This window comes from Trematomus bernacchii, unplaced genomic scaffold (genome assembly GCF_902827165.1).
Source record: "Trematomus bernacchii unplaced genomic scaffold, fTreBer1.1, whole genome shotgun sequence".
NCBI classification, from domain to species: domain Eukaryota; kingdom Metazoa; phylum Chordata; class Actinopteri; order Perciformes; family Nototheniidae; genus Trematomus; species Trematomus bernacchii.
Genome location: NW_022987821.1, coordinates 5,319,582 through 5,343,134, shown reverse-complemented (window position 1 = coordinate 5,343,134; position 23,553 = coordinate 5,319,582). Strand labels below are relative to the sequence as shown.

The 23,553-nt window shown below is 42.6% G+C and overlaps 1 protein-coding gene across 1 annotated transcript; it reads left to right on the top strand.

The window, feature by feature from the left end:
• The first annotated feature begins 4,307 nt into the window (after positions 1-4,307).
• LOC117498856 (SLIT and NTRK-like protein 1) lies at positions 4,308-9,976 on the top strand. The gene has a single exon (XM_034150994.1). It carries the CDS (start codon positions 5,319-5,321, stop codon positions 7,428-7,430), a length of 2,112 nt encoding a protein of 703 aa, XP_034006885.1. The 5' UTR covers positions 4,308-5,318; the 3' UTR covers positions 7,431-9,976.
• Positions 9,977-23,553: the final 13,577 nt, after the last annotated feature.

Here is a 23,553-nt window from a genome sequence, read left to right as displayed (position 1 = left end):
AACTCAAATAAAGAGTTATTTTTTAATATTAATAAAAAACAAATGTTTAATTTCTTTACATTTTTTTAACACATTTTTGTCCGCATATTTTTTTAATATTACATCTACTTTTTCAATTTATGAAAAAATACATGTTGTTAGTTGGTCTAAATGAGGTCATTGTATCTCTGTTCTGTATTTATTTGAGCTTAATGGGTATGGGGGATTTGTTGGGTAGTGGGGATAAAAGAGGAATGTTTCACATGTTGGATTTAGGATTTTAAAATGTCCACATTTAAATAAATATATGTGTGTTATAACAGCAGCCTGGCAGTCCATAAACCCACATCTGTACATTCAAAATGTGGATTATCTGCTAAGGATTAATAGTGGCTGAATGATGCATATCTATCACTAAATCAATCATTCATCTCAACTTGCAAAGTCAAATCATAAAGATTGCACTATGAAGATCTGCTAGCTTCGACTCTTTTTGTGTTGAGCACATGTCAGCTCATGAGACATATGTATTTTGGTTGGAAGCTATAATGAAATGATTCTCTTTGAAGACAAGTGACTAACCCTAATGTCAGATTTGTGTCATAGCATGAGAACGCAAGGTTTGTATTAATCTCATGAAGAACAGTGAAAAGTAATCGTGTGTGTTTCTCCTCTGATTCAGACCCCAACACGTGTTTCTCTCCCAGCCCCCCCACCCCCCCCCCCCCCCCCCCCCCCCCCCCCCCCCCCTGGATCCTCAGCTGACTTCCAGCAGGTCAGCTGTGAGTTGTGTTGATGGTAAAGACAGGATGGGGGTAAATGGAGTTTGGGATAGATGTGTATAGATTTCGAGTCAAACATTCTGCTGATTCCCCATACAGCATGGCAGGTCGATGCGTCGGAGCGCTGCTGCCGCCTCTGCCAATGGCTCTATTGACTTCCAGTCGGCACATGACCATCTTTTTCTGTACACGACACATCTGCAAGACCACCGCTGCATAATTAAGAAAAGGTGTTGCAAAGGCATTCAAAAAGAACACTTGAGAGGAGTTCTTGAGAAATAATAGTTTTCTAAAAGCCCCACATTTAACGACTTTAATTCTCATTTAGTGATTTTTTTTTTACATTGCAGTTGGCTCAAGTGATTATTTGTTTCTGTCTGTAATGAAATATAAATACATAAAAGTCAGGATGTCAGATAACACTTTATATTTAGTAAAAAACCTGCCCTCTTACTGTTCACCGTATCTACTTGATGATCAAACGTTATTTACCCAGAATGCATGAATCGCCACAAACACCCGTGCCTTATTTTGAATGCTGTCTGCGCACACTGAGCCGAACATGCTGATGTGAAAACAAGCTTAAGATTGCTCCTGACCTTTCTGTAATTACCCGTAGAGTATTTCAGTCTCTCCAACCCTCCTGCCTTTGAAGGAGAGAGTACATTGTTCTCAGACAGCTAAACATCTGGAGCTGATGTGGCATGTGTTTGCTCCCCACCCCTCCCCAAAATAAAAACCTCATTGAGGGACACATGAACATGTTCTCCTTATTTTCTGGAAACTGCTAAATAGTGAGGTTTGGATTGTTGTCTCTATCCAGGTCATGAGCTGAGCGGATGCTTTAATCTTATGAGGAAGAAAGAAAAAATACGTCTTCAAATACGGGCCCGAGGGAAGGTCAACCAGATTGTCCTACAAAACAACACGTGGTGGCTGAGCCTGATAATTCCCAGCATCCTTTGAATGTGTCTCTCTCTGAGGGAAGCATTAACAGGTAGGCAAATAACATAAAGTAAGTTGATGATGACCTTTACAGTGACATCAAACGTGTCAAGCTGCACGTCACCTGGGATCACCATAACATATACAACATATCTGAGTGTCAGAATGACTAAAGGGAATTGTAAGTCATCTTGTAGCACAATATTGCCGCCTGATTGAATGCTATTGATTGGCTTTAGTGTTGCTTTGTCTCTAAGGCGAATGCACGATGCAAACAATTACGAAAAGCGTCCAAAAAGCAATGGCTATTACACAAACTGATTTGTTGCATTGCATTAGGCTGTATCATTATCTCAAAAGACAGAGCATCAAAGTCACAATAACAATATGAGAGTCATATTAGAGAGCCAACACATTTACAAAACCATCAGGACAACGGCATCATATTAGAACAACAATAACAGAACAATAACACTAACAATGGACTTAATGTGTGTATCTGAACCATTTGATTATGAGGTTCCCAAACCACACACCCACTTTGCCTGTCGGCATAAACTCAAGTCATTGTGTAACTTTTGGGATGGACTAACATCCTAACCGAAACAAGATGAAACCTTGTGTCAAAAACTTGGCGCCTACATTACCCTCAAGGCAACCTGACTGCTGAAAGATTCAGTGATTCAGGTGTTTTTTTCCATTCCCACACAGGCATATTTGTTTCCTATTCACTTGTTTACTTCAGTCAACAGACTTGCGTTTGTATGGTTTTCTGCTCTGTGACATGGTGCTGCCTCTCAGGGCTTCTGGTTCAGTGACTGCTGTTTGTCTATTGGGAACTGCCCTTTTAGAAATCCTCCTTCGGACTGATTTGTTTCCCTTCGGGGACACATATGTGGAGCTAAGCATGGATCATGACTGGAATTATTTTAAACTCAAGTTGAAAAGGTCGTTTTTTGTGTAGAAACATCCATATGCACAAAACATCGACCCATCTAGGGACATGCAATGCAAACGGGAGGCTATGAAGGTGTATTTTTGGTGGCTATTAATTGCTGTGACACATTGAGCCTGCAGGTTGGCACTTATCTCTGCAAGTGACGTGCTCACACTCAACTCAATATTATCTGTGTCACATGATGCTTAGCCCCATGCAATTATTCCTTTGGGTATAACCTGTTTAGCCCGAGAGCCACCGGTAGAGGAACAAAACTGTGTCTCAGGGCTTCTTAATATTTAAAAACCTATGAATGTGTCATACCAGATTAACGGGAAGAAACTCAGCTAACTGACAGTACGAACCATTTTTACCAAAACAAAACACAAGTCTCATAAGAAGCGTCTAAATGACCCCTGAGCGGAAAAATGCTAACGCACTTAGCACAGAACTCAAGGTAAAAATACCCTTATTACTTATCGTAACTGCACATACAAGATATCCGATTAAAGCTGAGATTCCACAGATTATATAGGTATTAGTATCATCGCTGAGCGATCAGAACTCGCGACAGGGGAAGCAAACACAGACATCACAACACGTAGCATTACGGAGCAAACACATTTAATGAAAAACAATCTCTTTTTTTCTGAAACTAGAAAAAAGTGCAGCCAATTTCAAATAATAATACTAATACATATTGCATATACTGCTGATTATATTTATCATTAAAATACATACTTTTTTTTTAATCATATTTTTTATGAATTATTTTAAAATGAGAAATAATTAAAGCTTCACATTTAATTAAGTGTAACAGGTGACATGTTGCCCACTTAGATCCAAAGAGTACCTAAGTACTGCACTTAAGTGGATGCACTGTTCTTGTGGTTCAAGCCCTTAATAAACAATGCAAATAATATGCAAATATATACATATAATTAGCTTTAAAGACAAATGGATCTGACAAAAAGAGAAGCATGCAGTTATAAAAAGTGTAAACACCCAAAGAGAAGCCAACAAGTAGGGAGTTTACAAGCAACAGCAACAACTGCAAGCTCGCTGACAGACAGACGGACAGACAGACAGGCAGAGAGGTGGGTAGGGAGACATTACTGCCCGTCAATGGACTATAATGGGAATGCTTTACAGCCCCATGTATAGGTGGTCCTAATTATATTTTGCTTATTGCAGGATGCTTTGCTGGAATCTCCTGAGTCCATAGATTGGTCTCTTATTGCAACAAATTAAAAAAATAATATCAGAGAAGAGGATATTTAACTTAGCATCAATGTTTCTGTCCTGCTTTTAATTCCAATGGAGCACTGCAGAAGGATGAAGAGGAGGAGGAGGTGGCTGAAGGGGGGGGGGGGGGGGGGGGGGGCAACTACCTTAACTCTCCTGTGCTTCAGCTGATGTAATACTCTCAAACAATGGAGTATAATAAAATCGATAGGAGATGAAATTGTGTTCAAACCACTTCCCTTGTCTTTTTTCTTTCAATTGGAGATCTATTTCTGCAAAGGGTTTTTATATTGGAAGAACAAAACAAAAAAACGTCACGCACACATGCGCATATAGGGTGCCACACTGACGCATCGTTTGTTGTATAGTCAACTGTTTTTTTTTTCTTTGCTGGACTGAGGCATGCCTGTAGCGGATTATTGTTTTTACCGCATTCAACAGTGTTTTCAAAGCAAGGGGCGAAAGTCAAGGCTGTAACAGTGGAGGCTCACATACGGAGGGAGATCCGCTAAAGTAATGCCGTTTATCCCTTAAGAACTGAAGGAGGGGGGGGGGGGGGTAATTCATGGCAGTGAACGGAGGTATCACGATCCTAATGTGAAATCTCACCAGTGTTTTCAACGATGCGGACTTGGACACTTTTACCATGGAGCTGCAAGAGTAAAGAATAACAGTAGGAGTCTAGTATCGTGACAGAAACCTTTTTTTTTTGCTTTAAAGTATGATTTAAAGAAAGATCGTCCCTGTATATGGATTGATTTTTTTTTTCCCCTTGCTCTCGCTTCTCAGCATTCCCTCAGTCAGTCGACGGGGTTTTTGCCATTACAGCTCAGTAGAGGGTGTCAGATTATTCTTAGAGCACCGCGCTAGGATGAACACTGTCTCTGCGTTTCTCCTTTTGTGATTCCCAAAACCGCCACAAAAGGGGGGGAGAGACGAGCGAGGCAACACGCCGAAGGATGTGAGGGGGGATGCGGGTGTTTTGCAGCGGTGAGATCGCTTCTAAAGCTCCAGCGCACGGTGTGAATTCAGCACCAGCGGAGAGGGGACAGCTTCAGACGCCGCAACACGCAGCAAGACTGGAGGAGAAAAAAGGCACGGATTTGTTCTCTTTTGCTCTGCCAAGGTCAGTGTTCAACGAACTGAAAACAGCCGAAAGATGTGTTGGACTCTACTGTCGCCCGCTGCTTTCGATTTTGATCATAAACACGCTCTGAGGATTCAGTCGATGTGAAAAAGACGTTTTTGTGGGCATTTTCAAACTGGAAATCTGGACACAAGCGCAGGTTAGATGCAGCATGGATCTGTTATAAAAGATTGCTTTATCTTCTCCCTAAATGTCTCTATCTACCATTTTTCCTCTCACTGATGTAGACTGAATTCACAGCTCGTATGTCTTAAAACCGGGAATGAATTGTCCACGTTGAAAAATGCTGCTTTGGATTGTTCTGCTGAATGCGGCTCTTTGTGTTGCTGGTGGAAATGTTACAAAGGACATTTGTAAGGACCAGATATGCTCTTGCAACGAGATCGAGGGAGATCTGCACATAGACTGCGAAAAAAGGAGCCTCACCACTCTGCAGCATTTGACTGGCCCGAGCTCGCATTTTTATCACCTGCTGTTGCACGGAAATTCTCTATCCAGGCTATTTCCCAACGAGTTTGCCAACTTTTACAATGCTGTGAGCTTGCATTTGGAAAACAATGGCTTGCACGACATTGTCCCCGGCGCCTTTCTGGGACTGCAGCTGGTGAAAAGGCTGCACATCAATAACAATAAGATACGATCATTCAGGAAGAGTACATTTCTGGGGTTAGACGACTTGGAATATCTCCAAGCTGATTTCAATCTACTGAGGGATGTTGACCCCGCCGTTTTCAGGGACCTAAACAAACTTGAAGTGTTAATACTTAACGACAACCTCATCAGTGCGCTACCTATAAACGTGTTTCAACATGTGCCCATTACGCATCTCGACTTGCGGGGGAACAGAATCAAAACGGTGCCTTATGAGGGGGTCCTTGAGCAAATACCGGGCATTGCGGAGGTTTTGTTGGAGGACAACCCATGGGACTGTAACTGCGACCTGGTTTCTCTTAAGGAATGGCTGGAGAACATACCGCATAACGCTCTTATTGGGAGGATGATATGCGAGGCTCCCACCAGGCTGCAGGGGAGCGACCTGAACGAGACATCAGAAGCGGACCTGTGTCCTTCACAGAGCGGCAGCGTGGACACCAGCCTGGTCGCCCCTCCCACCCAGGAGGAGGCCTCTGAGAGCGAGGCTCAGGTTCCGCGTCCCACGCCTTACAAGCCCAGCAGAGACACCAGCGGTCCCCCGACGCCTGGCCACGGAGCCAAGAGCCGCTCCAAATCTCGTGAGAACTGGCAGCTGAAAACGAGGCCAACTCCAGTGGTGTCAGGTGAGAACGGGGACAGAGAGCTGCCTCACAACATGACGTGTCCCCAGCCTTGCAAATGCAAGCTGATCGGCACCAGACAGGGCCTGGGGGTCTTGTGCGAGGGCAACAAGATTGAAAGCTTATCCAACCTCAAGCCTAAACCCCTGGCTGCACACGAATTGAACATGCGAAATAACAACATACACGCAGTGAAAAAGAACCACCTGCTCGGCTACACCAGCCTCAATTTGCTTGATCTGGGGGGGAACAACATCAAGGTGATTGACAACAGCACTTTTATAAACCAGAGCGAGCTCAGATGGCTGTATATGGATAAGAACTATCTGGATACGCTGATAGCAGAGATGTTTGTGGGCCTCGGGAATCTGGAATATCTCAGTTTGGAATACAACGACATCCAGATGATAGTGGCAGGTGCATTCAGCCCTATGCCTAATCTCAGGGTCCTGTTCCTCAATAACAATTTGCTGAAATCTTTACCAAACGATGCTTTCCTTGGGATTTCTTTGTCCAAAATAAGTCTTCATAATAATTATTTCCCCTATCTGCCCGTGCCGGGAGTGTTAGACCAGCTAAATTCAATCATACAAATCGATTTGCACGGGAATCCGTGGGATTGCTCGTGCAACATCGTGCCCTTCAAGCAGTGGGCGGATAAACTCGGGGACGATGTGATAGTGAGTGATCTCAAATGCGAGTCACCCGAAGAGTTCTGGAAACGAGATTTCCGCCAAGTCCGGAACGACCTCATGTGCCCTAAACTCCTTGACAAAGTTTCCCCCACACCCCTGTCCAAAAACAGCACTTTCACCCAGGACTCGGGGACGCGCTCGAACTCTTATTTGGAGCCGAACAGGGTCTCGATCTCTGTGCTCGTCCCCGGGTTGCTGTTGGTGTTTGTCACGTCCGCTTTTACTGTCGTGGGGATGCTTGTGTTTATCTTGCGGAATCGAAAGCGATCAAAGCGGAGGGACGGGAATTCCTCCGCCTCAGAGATCAATTCCTTACAGACAGTGTGTGACTCGTCGTATTGGCACAGTGGGCCTTATCACGCAGACGGGGGCGCGCACAGGGGCTTCGACTGCAGCACGCACCTTTCCACGACAAATGATGCGTAAAGAGACTCTGGGTCTAGTACAATGAACCCATACCGGACTGGATTACAAACATGTCATACAGACACACTGATGCACACATGACTGCAAATCATCCAGCTTTTGTTCGTCAGTGGCGAACACAGACTTGTTTATGTCTTGTATTCGCCAGTTGAACCAAGTAAATCAGTCTGCTGCTGCTCAGGCCCCACTCTGTAATATATGTATATGGCAAGCCCCCTGGCTTAAACCCCTCCCTCCCTCCTCCTCCCAGTTCTGCTATTTGCCGCAATCGGACTACGGATATGAGACAGAGAAAAGGGAGAAAAAGAAGCGAGGGAGAGGGCGTGTGTGTGTGTGTGAGAAAGAGAGAAAGAAAGAGAGAGCGAGAGAGAAAGCAAAGACCGAGGACCCAGGACATGGTGCACGAACGCATGAATGTAAATGTAAATACTCGGACCGATGTATCATAATCTGCAATGCATGATGATATTTCGCATGGTTTCAACACACACACGACGGCGAGGAACCATAACCACCATAACCAACAAAGAAGCAAACTCGACCCTTTCATGTTATATCAATATGACGACAATATATAGATATTAAGAATTATATATGACTATTACAAAGTGCCATTTCTCTATTTTTTGTGAACCTGCAGTCAGGATTTGTATTTGTTGTTTTAAACTTGTTTGAAGAAAAGAGAAAAAAAAATTAACTGATAACAATGACTCTCGGAAAGGAGTGATGGAAGTGCTGTCAGTGCATGTTATTTTCTGTTTGTTATCATTTGATTGTCGATAAATATTGGGGTTATTTATACCGTACTAGATGGTGCAGATTAAATCCATGTCTGCGCAGTCATCATCTCCTTTATGAATGTAAACTGTGTTATTTTATGGTGTGCCAATTGTTGACTTTCAGATATTCAGACATGCAGATGAGCATGACCAATTAACGTCACTCAGATGCTTATGCTGCAAAGTTAATGTAGCTAAAATAACAGTTCTGTGGTTTTGTGTGTCAATGAATATAGCCTGCTTTGGGTGAGAGGAAGAAAAAAAACAAGTCATTTAAAATGGGGGGTTTATACCATCATATTTTTTCAACAACTGAGCAAAGAAGTGTTTTCAATCGAGCTATGTAGGTATAATTCGATCTATGTAAACAGCGCAGGTAGACTGATATAGACTAGAATGCTTTTTTAATGTCAGAAAAAAAAGTATTCCTCCACATAAAAGCTTATGGCTATGATTCACTTTCATTATGTTGTGAGCTTTTGTAAAGCCATCTAATCTTGTCCAAATAAGAGAATTGAAACTGTATTTACTACAACATGTGCTTGAAATAGGCTGTTTGGGGTGTGGGTTTTTGCTTTCTAACAAACTGGGGCCATGACATGGGAAGAACTCAGCATGTGGCCAGACACAGGAGTGTATCTCCTTCACTAAGGGGATTACAAAAACACACACACACACATAGGCGGAGCTAATTTGATAATGCAAGATGCCTTTTTCAAATCAGCATTTTGAACTTGAGATACTCTTCTCGAGGGGGTAGCATGGTTTTTGTGGGCTCATGAAAACAATGCCATGACTGAATACCTGTTTTGCAGTGCTTTGCTGCTTATTAGCCTATACTGCTTCAAAAGAGCTTGGATTTGGATAAACAACTAAAAGATTAAACAGTTGGGGCACACTTCAGTCTTCACAAATTTCTTCTCTGCAGTGTCTAAAACAGATGCAAGGAATGTGCAATTTTCTTTTGTCTAACAATGAAATATTCTATTGCCGCTGACATCTTTTTGTCTGTGCATTTCTTTAAGAAACCTACTCTAGGATGCCTAATTCGGACAAGCTTTCTGTATCATTCGGCAACAATTCTAACATGCCATGGCCATGATGAGAGTGTACAGATGTTGATGTGAGATAGGGTTACACCCCCAAACCCCCCCTCAGTGCCCCCCCCATCTTCCCCCTGCTAGTAGGACTACAGTATTTCCCCCAGTGTGCAGACTAGCATTGTCCATGGTGCTGAATCACTTCTCCCCTGCTTTCTTTGTCTGCCTGCCCCATGCTGACTGTGTGTGTGTTTGTGTGGGAAGCCTGCAGAGAGAGAGAGAGAGACAGAGAGAGAGAGCTAGCGTGACAATATGCATGTCTGCCCCCTTACTTTCCCCACTGCCCCCCCCCCCTCCCATTAGCACCATGTAACCATGTGCAGCTTGACCTTGGGGACTAACATTTCAGCAGATCTGTGACAAACACTCATCATCATCACCTCCCTGCAGTTCTGTCCCGTCACCTTGCTCCCCCCTTCAAGCCCCGTTTCCCCAATTTTCTGTTTAATCACAACGGGTGTTGGTGTTGGTGGAGGGGAGTGGGTGGTTGTGGGTAACTATGTGTCTCTTCTGTGGAGTATTACCGTGCCACAGCCCACTGATGATTTGTCATGATTTTCAAACGCTGTGTTTCAAAGTTACATTTATATGCTTTGCGATATTTGACCTGCTTCTATTTTGTTAAATAAAGTGTGGTTGAGGTTGAGTAAAAAACAACAAAAAAACACAACAATGTTTGCTTTGAGGTATTTTGATTGTATTCGAGGTGGTGTAATGGGACATGTGACAGGTTTGATTCATGGTCTGTTCATATTGTTTAGCATACCTAATATACAGAAGGGGTTACATATGCTAACTTCAAGTACCTCTTTGTCCTTCAATATGGAAAACGGTTCAAAATAAGGTCAAATTCATGTCATTTGATTTACATACACTGTAGTGGAGGAACATTGTGTTGCATTATCATATCATATTATTTTTAGACTGTTTTATTATGATTCTTGGATGCTAGTTCCTTGTTACCCAGGAGGGAGAATGACACATTTAGACTCTTGCTGCAGTGCGTATGCAACCCTACAATCCAAGATGGCTGATGAGTATGACAAATATTTTACAATAATTCCAAAAGTTGTGCATCAGAAGTGAAAAATGTTCTACATAATGGCATTGCAGACGTCTATGAGGTGAATCCTACCACTCTTATTGCATACATGTATGGACTACACCTACATATAATAATATCAAAGCAGAGTGCTCTACTTTTTATAATATTAGATAATAGATAAACAAACATTCCCTCTGCTTGAATCCATTAGAGATTGCTTTCCGTCAGGTGTTCCTGTGCTGTAGGTCTGTGTGACTCGCTGGCTAACAGTAGGACCTATTCATTAATGCGATGGATAATAGCTGTTGGAATCGCAGCGGAGAGGAGCAGCCTTATTTACACGCTGTGCACACAGCACTCCAACACTGTTATGGCCCAGCAAGCCTGCCGTAGTTCGTGTGATAGTCCCCCCCCCGAGGAGCTGGCAGTTGATGCAACACTTCCAGCAGAGATAACATCATCTGCACACCTCTTACACTCAGCTTCGGTGTAAGTCTTTGGTTTAATGTGGGACATTTAATCCTAGGGGTATGGAAGATAGCTTGTGTTCTGTATTTGGAAGCTGTGCCTTTTTTTTTTGCTTCAGGGTTACTTCTCTGCAAACTAAAAACAATGTACCCTGTTTGGTTAGTCATCGGTTGGAATGCCCATTACAGCTCGAACACCCACTACTACCATTATGTCTTGTTTTTGTGCTACATCAGGCACATCTCCAATTCTTTTGTATTGCATTGTGGTTTTTTAGGCTGTTCCTTTGAGGCAATATCTGGTCACAACATCCAAAGCAGGTATTAGGAACAAATTGTACTACAGGATACAAACTCAACCCAAAACACGGTCTTTCCCTTTAATTAGCGCTAAAGCGTCAGCGGCTAGCATTTATCTGACTCCCAATGGTCAGATTCAGTGTGTCTGCTCTTGTTTGGGTTTTGTAATCAAATCCCCAAAAGCCTTTTTCAGCTTGGGTATTATCCTTTGATGATAGCTTTGAAGAAAGTCCCATGTGTTGCACTGAAGGCTTGCCAGTAGTCCTGCACTTGAAAACTCTGCAGCCACTGAAACCCCTTGCTGCTGGTTCAAGCCCATGGGTGTGTGTAATAGTGATTATCTTTCACTATCCCAAAGGATTTCTTGGTGCTACTCCCAGATATTTTTATTAGCCCATCCACCTCCAAGTACTTAGCCTATAAGTCTCAGTGGTTGGGTTTTTATCAGTAGTGATGTTCTTTGTGAGCCACAATAGTAACTGTATGGTCTTTAGTGATTGTGAACCAGCACCGCTGATGGAGTTTTTTGTTAGCTTAAATGCAATAGACTGTTGAACATGACAGGAAACACAGCAGGCATTCACGTGTGCAATCACTGTGCTTGGTAATATACCATTCAATTACAACCACAAATGAAAATCTTTAGGGGTTAAAAATGTGTTTTTCCCTGCAGTTTGATCAATGTTCTCTTTAAATGCAATCACTGCAAGTCATTGTTAGGGTGGCTAATCAGTCTAAAATTGTTGTACGTTTGCTCGAAACAAGAGAGAAAAGGTGGCACTTTAGTTTATTTCCGCGCTTGCAACAATACTATTACTACGGAAAGTTACCTTTGAAGCAGCTCTTGGAGTTAACGTGGGCAGGTAAATCAATCAGAACAAAGAGATTCAGTTATTTCAAACTCAAATTGCCAGACAGACTACAGAGCACAAATCCAGAGTAATTAAAAGATTCTCAACTCATAATTGACCCAGATCTGGTGTCAACCCACACCTTTAATCAAGATGAGTGAATGGTCTACCGAGCTACAACTGCAATACAAAAGGGGGTTTGTTTGCAGTCATGAAGTAAGGGTGTAGATTGGTTTAGAAAGACTAACTCCATTTGAGACTTATTTCAAACGACATAACTCCCCCTTATGGGTGGATGTATGGCCATGCACATACTCCACAGCTTGACACCGAGGGTATTAGACATTTTTAATTTCCTGAGGCTATCTTGGTCTGAACCCAAAGAAACCTGCCCTCCATGCCTTTTACAAGTATCTGGCTGATCAGAGAGAAGATTGTAACTGGTGTACTGAGCGCTCAGAAAGTGAAAAAGTCACATTTATGGGATATATAGCTGCCCTTTATACATTATTATATGTGTACACAAGGCTCTTCTCCTCTACTAGAAGTGGCTTTAAGGTGCTTGATGGGAGACAATGATGCTCTGAAGTTTTGACTTTGTGGATTTTGAAAACTTGACAAAATGATAATTATTATATCAAATAACATTACTTATATATGCATAATGTAACACATATTAACCTCTATTTGTTATTCATGCCAAATAACACAAATTAAAAGTTACAAGTCTAACTTATCAGTATTTGTAGAAAATACTTACCTTTGCCACCATTTTAGAGCCAACTTTATATTAGACTCCTTAGCACTGTAAACTATCATGTATAAACTCATCATATTTTGAAGCTTCGAGATTTGAACTCTTAAAGGAAGGACATTTGCATTTCCACACACTGTGCTACAGCTTCCCTGCCATGAAGCAGACACACAGCATGCATTGATATGGTAAATGTGTGATGTCAACATGATGTGACATGTTGACCGGTGGCCGTATGTGCACAGGATGAGCACATACGGGCTTAAGCCCTATAGGAGACTCTCAAACAGAGAAGCCTTTAAGTCCAACTGTGCACACAGACAGGTGACTCAATTAGATATGCATTGCAAATCACTTGCTATTCAGCCAGAGATGAACATGATCGCGCGTCCTTGACGTCTAAACAGGGCTTTAGATAGAGGAAATGAAATCTTCTATTCAAGGGGGATTTTTCCCGCGTGAACGGTGAATGGAAAAATTCATCCCCATTTCATTCCCCCCCCCCCCCCTTACTACAATGTACAATGTAGACTCGGCTCCATTCAGAGGGATGCTTTTTTGATTTCTCTCTCCTTTGTCACTCTTTGACGACTGGCAAATCGATAGCCTCCTGAAGACAGGGTTGGGGGAGGAATTGACTTCCTTTACACCCACTCTATTTAGCTTGACAGTTTGTGGCAGCTCGCAACAAACACATTATCATCCCCCGTCATCAACAACAACAGTCCGCAAAAAGAGAGGACGAAAAAAACAAGCGCTGACGTCCCTGAACTTTCCTGGCTGTGATGTGCGTCAGAGAAAATGTGTATCTTCATCCCCTTTTGGAGATATTTTGTGTGTGTGCAAAAAAGACTGGAAAGACTTGTTCTGGTTGCTGCTTTCGAAGAAAAGTTACCCGTCTTCCTATGGCCTGAAGGATTAATTTTTTTCAAAACAAGAGCATTTTCTTCCTCTCTCGCTGTTCTTCTTATATTCAGTTTTAGACAGAGTGTTGAGTTGTTGCTTAGCACCTCAGGCTATGAAGCGCCGTGTTGCACTAATGTGTTGGTGATAAGGGGAAAACGGTTTGTTGCAGTGAAACACGTGACGACACATTTAGCAAGCGTTTTGGAAAATGTCACTGGCAATTAAACCATTGTTTGATGTGGTGGAATTTATTTCACGGCTATTTCTGGCTGCCGGCTGCTATTTGACCCTTTAAGGTTTGAAATGGCATTTTGCAGATGTTCCTCACCATCTACAGATAACCTAACAACGAACATAAACAAAATGCTCTCCCTCTTTCTCTTTCAGATGCACAAATACACATGCATGCTGGATAAATAGTCCTTAACCTGGCGTACTACAACCGCTCAGCAAATGCCAGCTGGGTCAACAGATGCCCTGGGCATTCATTCTAGCCTGCTCTCAAACCAAGATGGACCGCTTCATCTAGAAACACAACTAACACACACATAACCATGCACATGCATAAGCGCATGCCTGCACACTGAGCTCTACATTGCAGAGGTCTAGAAGCAGATTACAGAGGTTTTATCTTCTCGCTAACTGCAGCAAGAAGAGAGGGTCAAAATGAGTGGCTCTGGGATATGGCTGTGGATACATCTCCTTGATTTGATAGAGAGAGAAGCGTTACATAGTATGAATGGTAATTGCATAATGTAAGCAGAGGGATATCACGGTTTACAGGAAGAAGGCACTTTGCTATCAAAAGGTACAGCATTAAAGATAATAATACCTCCTTTGTAGACGGACAAATGCACCATGTATGAGGTGATGCAACAATTGAGGTTTGAAAGACACAATAGACAAAGCTCAGCTCTCAAATGGCTGCACGTAATCTTAAATAAAGAAAACCTGGCCTTGTCCCAGTTCTCCCTATCAACCGCCTCCTTGTTTTGAGTCATTGTTAGTTTGGGAAACCCTCCAAAAAAGTAGGTCCAAGTAGTAATAGTAGTAGTGGTGAAGCAACTGCACTATGGGATGAGTCTCCACCGGTGACTCATATCTTCAGGAGCCAGGAGTTGGAAAGAAACTGCATATAAAAAGCTTACTTTGGACGAAGAGGTATGGCATAGCTATGTTTTGCATCAACCTGAGAGACAAAAGTTTCCTCCAATGAAACATTTTTTTCCGCTTATTACACTAATAAAAGGTGGATTTTTCCTCCCATTTCTATCATTCTAATTACAAACCTTATCCCATTTTTGTCCATTCTCAGTTTACATTGTTGATAAAGTTCTAACAGAAAGCCCAAATGTGTGAGAGGAGCTGTGGTTAGCGGTGTGGCGAGCCGAGCCAGTCAGCGGAGGTGTTTAACAAATACACGAAACAGGAGAGGGCCCGTGGGAAAAGCTGTCGCCAGCTCAGAGTGAGACACAGGAAGGCCTGGAGGAAGTGGTGGGGGGGGGGGGAGGAAGGGGGAGGAGAGTCAATTGGATTCATTGACTGACGACAGGGAATGGGAAGAATGCACAGATGGCGAATGATAGGCAGAGAAAGGAAGGTTAAAATAAACCAACCTAGAGTTCATTTTCAAAGCACTTCATACTGTATATCATTCCTGTGTTGCCCTCGTATTTGTATTCCCACTCTGCTGAGGCAGGAAGTGGGAAGCAATATCATATAAGAGGCACAAGGAGCATCTGCTCTGAGTCGGAATACATCATGGATTGAATTAGGTTTATCTTTCTGAGAGAAACGTATAGAATCAAAGCAGATTTGATGGTGAATACGTGTATTTATTCCTAGGAGATTCTGCTTTCAGACGAAGTCAATTCCTTTTCATTCCATTTAAAGCTGGCATTACAATACCATCTGTATCTGAATGTGTTTTCTAGATAATAATGCTAATTCATGCCAAATGTAAATGCACTGAAAAGCTTTCAACCACATTTTAGCCTTTGCAAAAATAAATCTCGACACCTATTGATTTGGCAGTGGAGGGCCAACAGAGTGACATCAAAGCTTACAGAGAAATGGGATCGATGAAGAAAAGCAAGAATATTTTCTAGGTTTATTAACTTAACTTTATTATCTTCACTACCTGGATTTTATAAATAAGGCTAACTATTATATTGATGCTGGGCAACATATCATTTGACCTAATGTGACCATAAACTACATAGGAGTTTAGCATGCATGTTTATGATACTGTAACTATTTGGAAATGTGCCTAGAATTAGATTTATGTACACAATTGCATGCTGGGAGGTTTCCTGTTATGACTAACCCCCAGTTAGTCATAACAGGAAACTAGCTACACTATTAGCTAATTTAAAGTATACATTTAAGGTTGACTAAGAACAATTGCTACAAGTCCATTGCTTTCTAAAATAAAATAAATAATACTTTTAACACACATCTTATTAATTAAGACACAAATGATTGATATTGTAATCAAAACAAAAATGAAATTGCAGAATAGACTCTTTGAAATTCCATTTGATTTCTAGTGGATGTTTCAAACTTGAACATAAGTCTTCAAATAAGAGCGAGGTTGAAAAAGAAAGTAGACAATAAGTGGTGGGCACACTTTAGGGCTGAGTCACTGCAGTGCTTGCAGCAATATTCCCCGAGATGGACAGCAGCAGGTTGGGTGCTGAATACCATGGAGCATATCTCTTTTCCCATGTCCTCTCCCCAGACACAAAAAAAGCAAGAGAGAGAGAGAGAGAGAGAGCCAATCTATAACCTGTCAGTGTCTCTCCCTTGATGGCGGGATGATGGATGACTGCATCTTCTCTAACAATACCCAAACACTGCCTGTGTGGGAGGCCTCTTGCACGGGGGGCAAGGTAAGCGCTGTGTGTGTGTGCGGGAATTACCGTCTCCATTTATTACACTTTAACTGACAGCTGACACTGTGCCCTTAGGTGTATGACATGGCACTTGGCTGGAGGGCTGACCCTTTGTATTAAAAAAAAAATACATTAGAAGGACATTCAAGAGAGTGAGACCGCAGTTACCCACTTTTCCCCCAGAATGCTCTTCACAGTCCCGACTATCGCGCCACTCACAAGCCTTACAAATGATCCGTCTCAGTCTGTGTGATCTCCACATTATCAGCGCCCGCCGATGCATCTCAAATCTGAAAATCACCCCCAGAAAAAATCAGAGATGATGAAAGCCTTCAGCGCTGCACAGTTGGCAGGGAGGGGGGGAGGGCTGCTGCCTCCCACTCCTTCTCTTGTTTGGTCTTTGGGGCCTCCGCTGGGTCTCTAGGCTTCCTCTCTTTCCCTTTCTCTTCCTGCCTCTGTTGCTCGCTCTGTTGCTTTTCCTCTCTCACCCACTCTTTATCCCTCCCTATCCAGCTCTCCAGTCCCTCCCAGGGGCTTAATTTATGGTTGTGGAGCTGCAGAAACATAGGGATGACAACCCACGCTCTTCTCTGCTTTGTTTGCTTGCTAGCTTGCTGGCTGTCTCACTGGCTGGCTGGGCGTACATTGCATGTTCTGCATGTACGCCGGCTCCGAACAACAGTGTTGTCCCTTTTTCCCAGTCTCATTATTCTTCTCCTTTCAGACATGTATACATGGTTGTATGCCTCTTGTTAAAATCGTAGTAAACATTGGACCATTTCATCTTGGGGCTGCTTAACCTTGTTCATACAGATGCATTCAAAGTCGTTTTTAGTGAAGGTTACTGTAATAACAGAATGCAAACAGCTTTTAAATTTGTTTAATTGATGAGATGCAATAGCTCGTATGACACTCCTTCATTTCACTTAATTTTGTAACATTTTCTTCATATGCCTCTTCTTTGATGTCCTACCTAACTTGCACAAAGCTAACTTCATGCAATTCCGTCACAACATTTTTTGTGACTGTATGTTAAATAAATGTCATGAATAGGTGGAAGCTCAAACAATCTATAATCATCAGGCAAATGGATCATCTTTATACAAAGAAAAATACAGTAATTATAAAAGAAAATATTGTGCAAATCTTTTTCTATAGCCAATGGTGTTTATGGCTGTTTGCCAATTTCACATCTGGCAGATCCGACTCATAATCTTGAGATTTTTCTTGGCTGAACCAGCAAGCCTTGAGTCCTATGAGTGGAGCTGCCAAGAGATGGAAGCCGTGGGTGGGTGTGTCCTCTGCCCTCCTTTCCTTTGTCTCCTGCTTGATGAAAACAGCACAGGAAAGGACACCCGATGACAATTAATTGAAACAAGTGCAGGTGTCAGCAAAGCCTCGAGACTACTGGTGTGGAATGATCAAGGGGACTTGGGAAGAGACTTACGCCTACGTTGCTGGAATATCATAAAGTCAGTCACACGTTACACCGCCAAACGTATGTAAGGAAGGTGTGCTGTATGGCATATGAACCTCATTCATGAATGAGCATTTATTATGCATGACCTAGGAAGAGTGGAGTCAGCTGTCAAACTGAAATAACATGTGACGGAACAGAGCAGAAAACAACAACTGTTTTTGATTACAGGTGACACACAGGGTTTTCATTGTACTTGGTTACAAATCCACGACAATGTGTGCTTTAATTATGTTTTTGTTCAGCCATTTTCGACACAAGACGTGGGTTTCAACAATGCCCTCTGCTCTGGTTTGTTTGGAAAGCCAGCACAGGGATGTCAGTTTGCGACTGAATGATGGCGACGAGCGAAATCTGAATTCAGGATGAGTGTCAGGTTAATGTTCTCCTGCTCTCTGCCGCAACTATAATTCATTCTCCTCCGATCGCGGCGCGAAAGAGACATGAAAGCCTTTTCCTTCCCTCTTCTCTGCTCTCATCAGTCGAAGCCTTTGCACGCATCCTCTCGATTACCATCGCTCATATTTTTCTCTTTTGTTTCTCCCCTCGTGTCCCCATTCAATCCATTTTCATTTCCCCCTCAGTTCCCTTTAAAGCTGCTTTCATTTCAACCCGATCGCTCAATCTTCTACACCCGTCTCGGTCTTTTCACCAGCTCTCTGACAATCTCTGTCTCACTTCCTCCACCTGTCTGTCATTTTCTTTCAACCTTGCGTTCCTTATTCTTACACTCTGACTGCTTCCTTACCAGACGTGTTCCTCTTGTATTGGCATATTTAGTCGGTTTCCTTCTCAACACTTCCACTCTGTGCACTCTCTGTCCCTCCATTCTCAGCAATGCCCTCTACGGACCAATTAAGTTCTCCACAGCGTGATGTATTTCCCAACCCTATGCACTCGGGCCGACTGGACAGTTCGAGTGGTTCAAGGGCGGATAGAGACACGCAAGATATATTTAACAATGTGGCCTCGAATTCTGATTTTTTAAAAGTGCAATTCTCCAACTCTCTTTCCAAAGATCCATAGACCCACCAAAGAACCGTACACACTCTCAGGCTAGGGGCCTCATTTTTAAATACACATTTGGACTCATCTTCCCCCTGAGCTCATCCCAGGATCGCTTCCCACAGAAAACGGCTTTCTTTTCCAATTCAAAAACAATGTAAACAAGATGTGAGAGCTTTGTATTAGCGCGTGGAAATGAAAAGGTCTGAGTTGAGAGAGGGGGCATAACACAGCAGATTTAGTTGGTGGTGGGGAAAAAAGAAGAAGACTGAAACTCTCCGGGCGTATTACACAACACACCAGGGTGCTGTCACATATGCTAGCAGCTCGTTTCTTTTGCAATACTGGCAGAGACACTGAGAAACATTTGTGGGCACATAGTTTTAGGCTCACACAATTTTCAAGTGACATCCAAGGCTTAAAAACATTATCTTTTAAAGAATAAATCCCTCTGCATGAACAGTTGTATGGTCGTGTGATCTTAAGAGGAATGGGTCTAACTTGTAATAATGACAAATAAACCAGATTAAATGAATACTTTGTGGTAAGTGTAAAACCGTTGTGAACATTGCTGAGGAAACAGTTAAAGCTCCTGATTGACAGCACCAAATGTCTGCCTGATTCTGAGCTCTCTCAGAAAACTACCAGCTGAACACAGAGGACAGAACAGATACCATCTAAAATGTCAAAATCGGTGAGAAGGAAGCAGTCAATTAGCATTAAATAACAAAAAAGGTTATTCAGAGATGCTCAATAGATCTGGATTGGGGGCTGAACACCCAGAGCAGAAGCTTTGAAAAAAGACCTATTCAAGATGTCACAGTGTGACAGGGATTGTCCTATTTAAACTGGCATTCTGAATTAAAAGGGCATCAGTGCACTAAAGCTGAAAGCCAGCAGTCACATGGCACCATTAGCACGATGAGGGTGAGGCTAAAAATGGGTGATGTGTTAGCGCTGTCTTCCGCCACATTAGCTTCACAATTAAATGAAACAATGACTATGAGGTTAGAGTGCAGGCTTTCAGCTTCCAATCTGCCTCAACTATTAAAGCTGAATTAAAGAAAGGGTTATGTTCACGGCCAGGTATGGCAAAAATAATGATAATCACTTCAAATCTTGCAGACATCCAAGAGCTCAAATTGTTTTGGTGTCCAACTTGTTACAAGAAACATAGTTGAGAACATACTGTAGGAATCTCCTGCATTAGAAGGCGCTCCTCTTCTCCTAGCCCTGCCTGTAGCGTGCTAGTGACACAGAGCGTAGTTTGATCTCCCGTTGATTACTGCTCAGCAGTCGGCTCGGGCGCAGCCAAAAAAGATCAGTCTAAGCTCCAAATAGCTTCGAATAAAGCTGCTCGCACTGGCCTGTCTGTTAAATGTGAGGCAGAGCACAGACAGGATACATGGCAGTGTGTCATGGCTCAGAGTGCAGGCCAGGTTGGCATGGGATCTAATGAGATGTTTAGGAATACCTGTTATAAACATCCAATTATCTGTGCTCATAAATAAATGGTTTGATACCAATATAGTCACACTAGCAGTGGTTCTCTAGTTAAACAAACAAATCCAGTATGCATCACTATGAACACGTTTTGGTTCATGCTGAAGATGATACAAGATACAAAAACAAAAATCCTTGAAGGATCAGAACTGAAACCAGTTTGATGCAGCGTGGATTTCAGCCAAACAAAACACAAACCATACACATCTATATCCGTATACCCTCTGATGCACTTCCTTATTGTACAATTCACTGGAAGTATGTCCATGATAACAATTCAGCCATCGTCTTTCCTCAAAAATCCCTGCTCATATTAAAACACAACAGCGTTAAGATACGATACAATATCATTTGATTTTGTGCAGAAGCGCACGTCTGTTACAACAAACAGCTACTAGAGTTCTGGAAAACATCGCCAAGGGGATGGCAAACTTGTAATTTGGAAAGTCAGACTGTGAAGGAAACACTAAAGCTAATCTCTTCCAAGTGCCTTAAGTCATGAATAAGGCTAATCTATATTTAGTTTGAGAGTTTTAATTCCAGCCCCTGGTGTGATGTCACACCATCGATTGCCCCTGCGTGCCATCTGAAGCAGACAAAGCTCCCTGAGCGATTGTTTATTTACTTTAGGCTTTTTCTGTTGCTTTGTCATGATTGGAAAAAACAGAGACGGAGACAGGGTGAAAGAGATGATAAGACTAGAGTCAGTTATACAGAAAGGCAAACGATAGGGGTTTCACACGCACACACGCGCACACACACACACACACACACACACACACACCCTTAAACAGGCCATCAGACTAATTACTAGCGACAGGGAGGGAGCTAAGGGAACCAGCTACAGCCATGGCCACTTCCACTGTGGTGGACCGTTGGCAATATGCCCTATTTATGCATTTAACACACACACACACACACACACACACACACACACACACACACACACACACACACACACACACACACACACACCACACACACACACACACACACACACACACACACACACACACACACACACACACACACACACACACACACACACACACACACACACACACACACACACACACACACACACGTATCCGCAAAGAAACTAGCATAAATTCCCAAACACATACGCGCGTGAGTGCACATAAACAAGCATACACACACAATGCAAACATGTAGATGGAGACACAGAAAGGAAAAACGAAATGACATGGTTGGTACCGCTATCATTTACAGTGATTCAGCACCACGGATTGAACCACATGTGCGGTAATAGAGATAAAACATGCTCTCTCTCGCTCTTCCATGAACACACACACACACACACACACACACACACTGGAGCGATGCCAAGTCCTGGGGCACAAGCCTTGTGAATCTTTTAATTGGATGTGTGTTTTGACAGGCTAATCTCAAGAACAGGACACTGTCTGCCCACCAGAGTCTTTCTACAGTAAATTAACTTTAATACCACAGACATGCATCTTTGAGGACCTACGTTACATATTTATTTCATGTTGTTATCCCCTGCCACATCTGTTCGACTGTCTTGGTTACATATATACATGCAGGACTCCCTGTACATAAGGACGTTTTCAGGGGTCAGCCGAAGTGTTACATCTCGGAGCCATTAGGATGTCAGCTGCTGTTATAGTCCCCGTTGGAACTATTACTGGTGGAGCCAGCAATTTCATTTATTTATCCCTCGGTCTGTGCCTGTATTTTTTCATTTATTTTTTACGTCTGAATATATTTAGCATGTCTTACCACATTTTGTATTGGTGGTGTACCAAAAAGTCAATAAATATGGACATTTTACTCACGCACTTCCCATTACACATATCTTTCATGAAACAGGTGTGTAGGGAAAGGGACGAGGAGCTGGAAGGTTTGCAAATAATATCCCAAACAGACAGAAGAATATAGGTTTTCATACTCGACCCTAATCATGTCGCATTGAACCGTTGCTTACATACATTTTTAGAAAGTTACAAAGTGTGAAGAAGCCTTTTTCTCGTGCAACTTTTAGATTTTCTTTTCTTTAAAAAAATGTGAGGATTAAGAGAAGGCAGCAGAACGTTCATGCACACAATGGCAGAGGCAGACTTTGAGTCTTCGGCACTGAAACGCTCACACACAAACACAAGTTATTTCCTGGCAGTAGCTTCAGAGACACCAGAAAACATCGAAACCAAGTGATGTCCTTCCACTGCAATCCGCTGGTTATACAAAAAGGTTTTATGGAACAGTACGGGCTGTGCTAGCATGCAAACTAAAGCTTAACCCATTGAAATGGACACTTTATCTGTCCGTGTGGAAGATCCTCTTTTCCTAGACTGTGTCTCCTTGTTTGCTTTCTTGTTTCTACACCAAGTCTCCTACAAATAACCGCACATTCAGTTTCTGCACGTTCTGTATGTTCTCGTCATAAAGTACTTTATTCTGCTACTCTTTGATAAAGCATGCCGCTGCTGCTGTACATCTCATCTCACTGTCATTTGTGTCAGTATTGAATAACAATGCAATGCACACCTTCAGCATTATAAAGGGAAGGTGAGGTAATGAAAGAAAGAGAGGGGAACAGCCGGAGAGGAAGAGATACTCGTACTCACAAATTGGCACTACTGCTTTCATGAAACAGAGGGGGGTTTATTTGTTTCACTTCAAATGTCAGAGACGGGGAGGAAAGAAGAATGAGCGGGAGATACGGGACCAACTGTGGGGAGAAGATGTACTCTGTACACTGATTGAATAAAAGTGGGGAGATTCGGACAAGGATTTCTCTCTACTGCCCTTGTTGCATTAATTTAAAAGCTTTGCTCTGTTGACACACAATGCGCTGCTGACATTCTCTCCTTGCAGCCTTGGTCATGCTGTCAGACCGCGGTGAAGTTAGCATCACAGCCTTGGATGTCATTATTGAAAGATCATCTTGCAAATTGGTGTGTGCATTGGGTGTGATGATGCTATACAAATTATATTAAAGGGGACCTATCATGCAAAATGCACTTTTGTACGTCTTTTATACATGAATATGTGTCCCCGGTG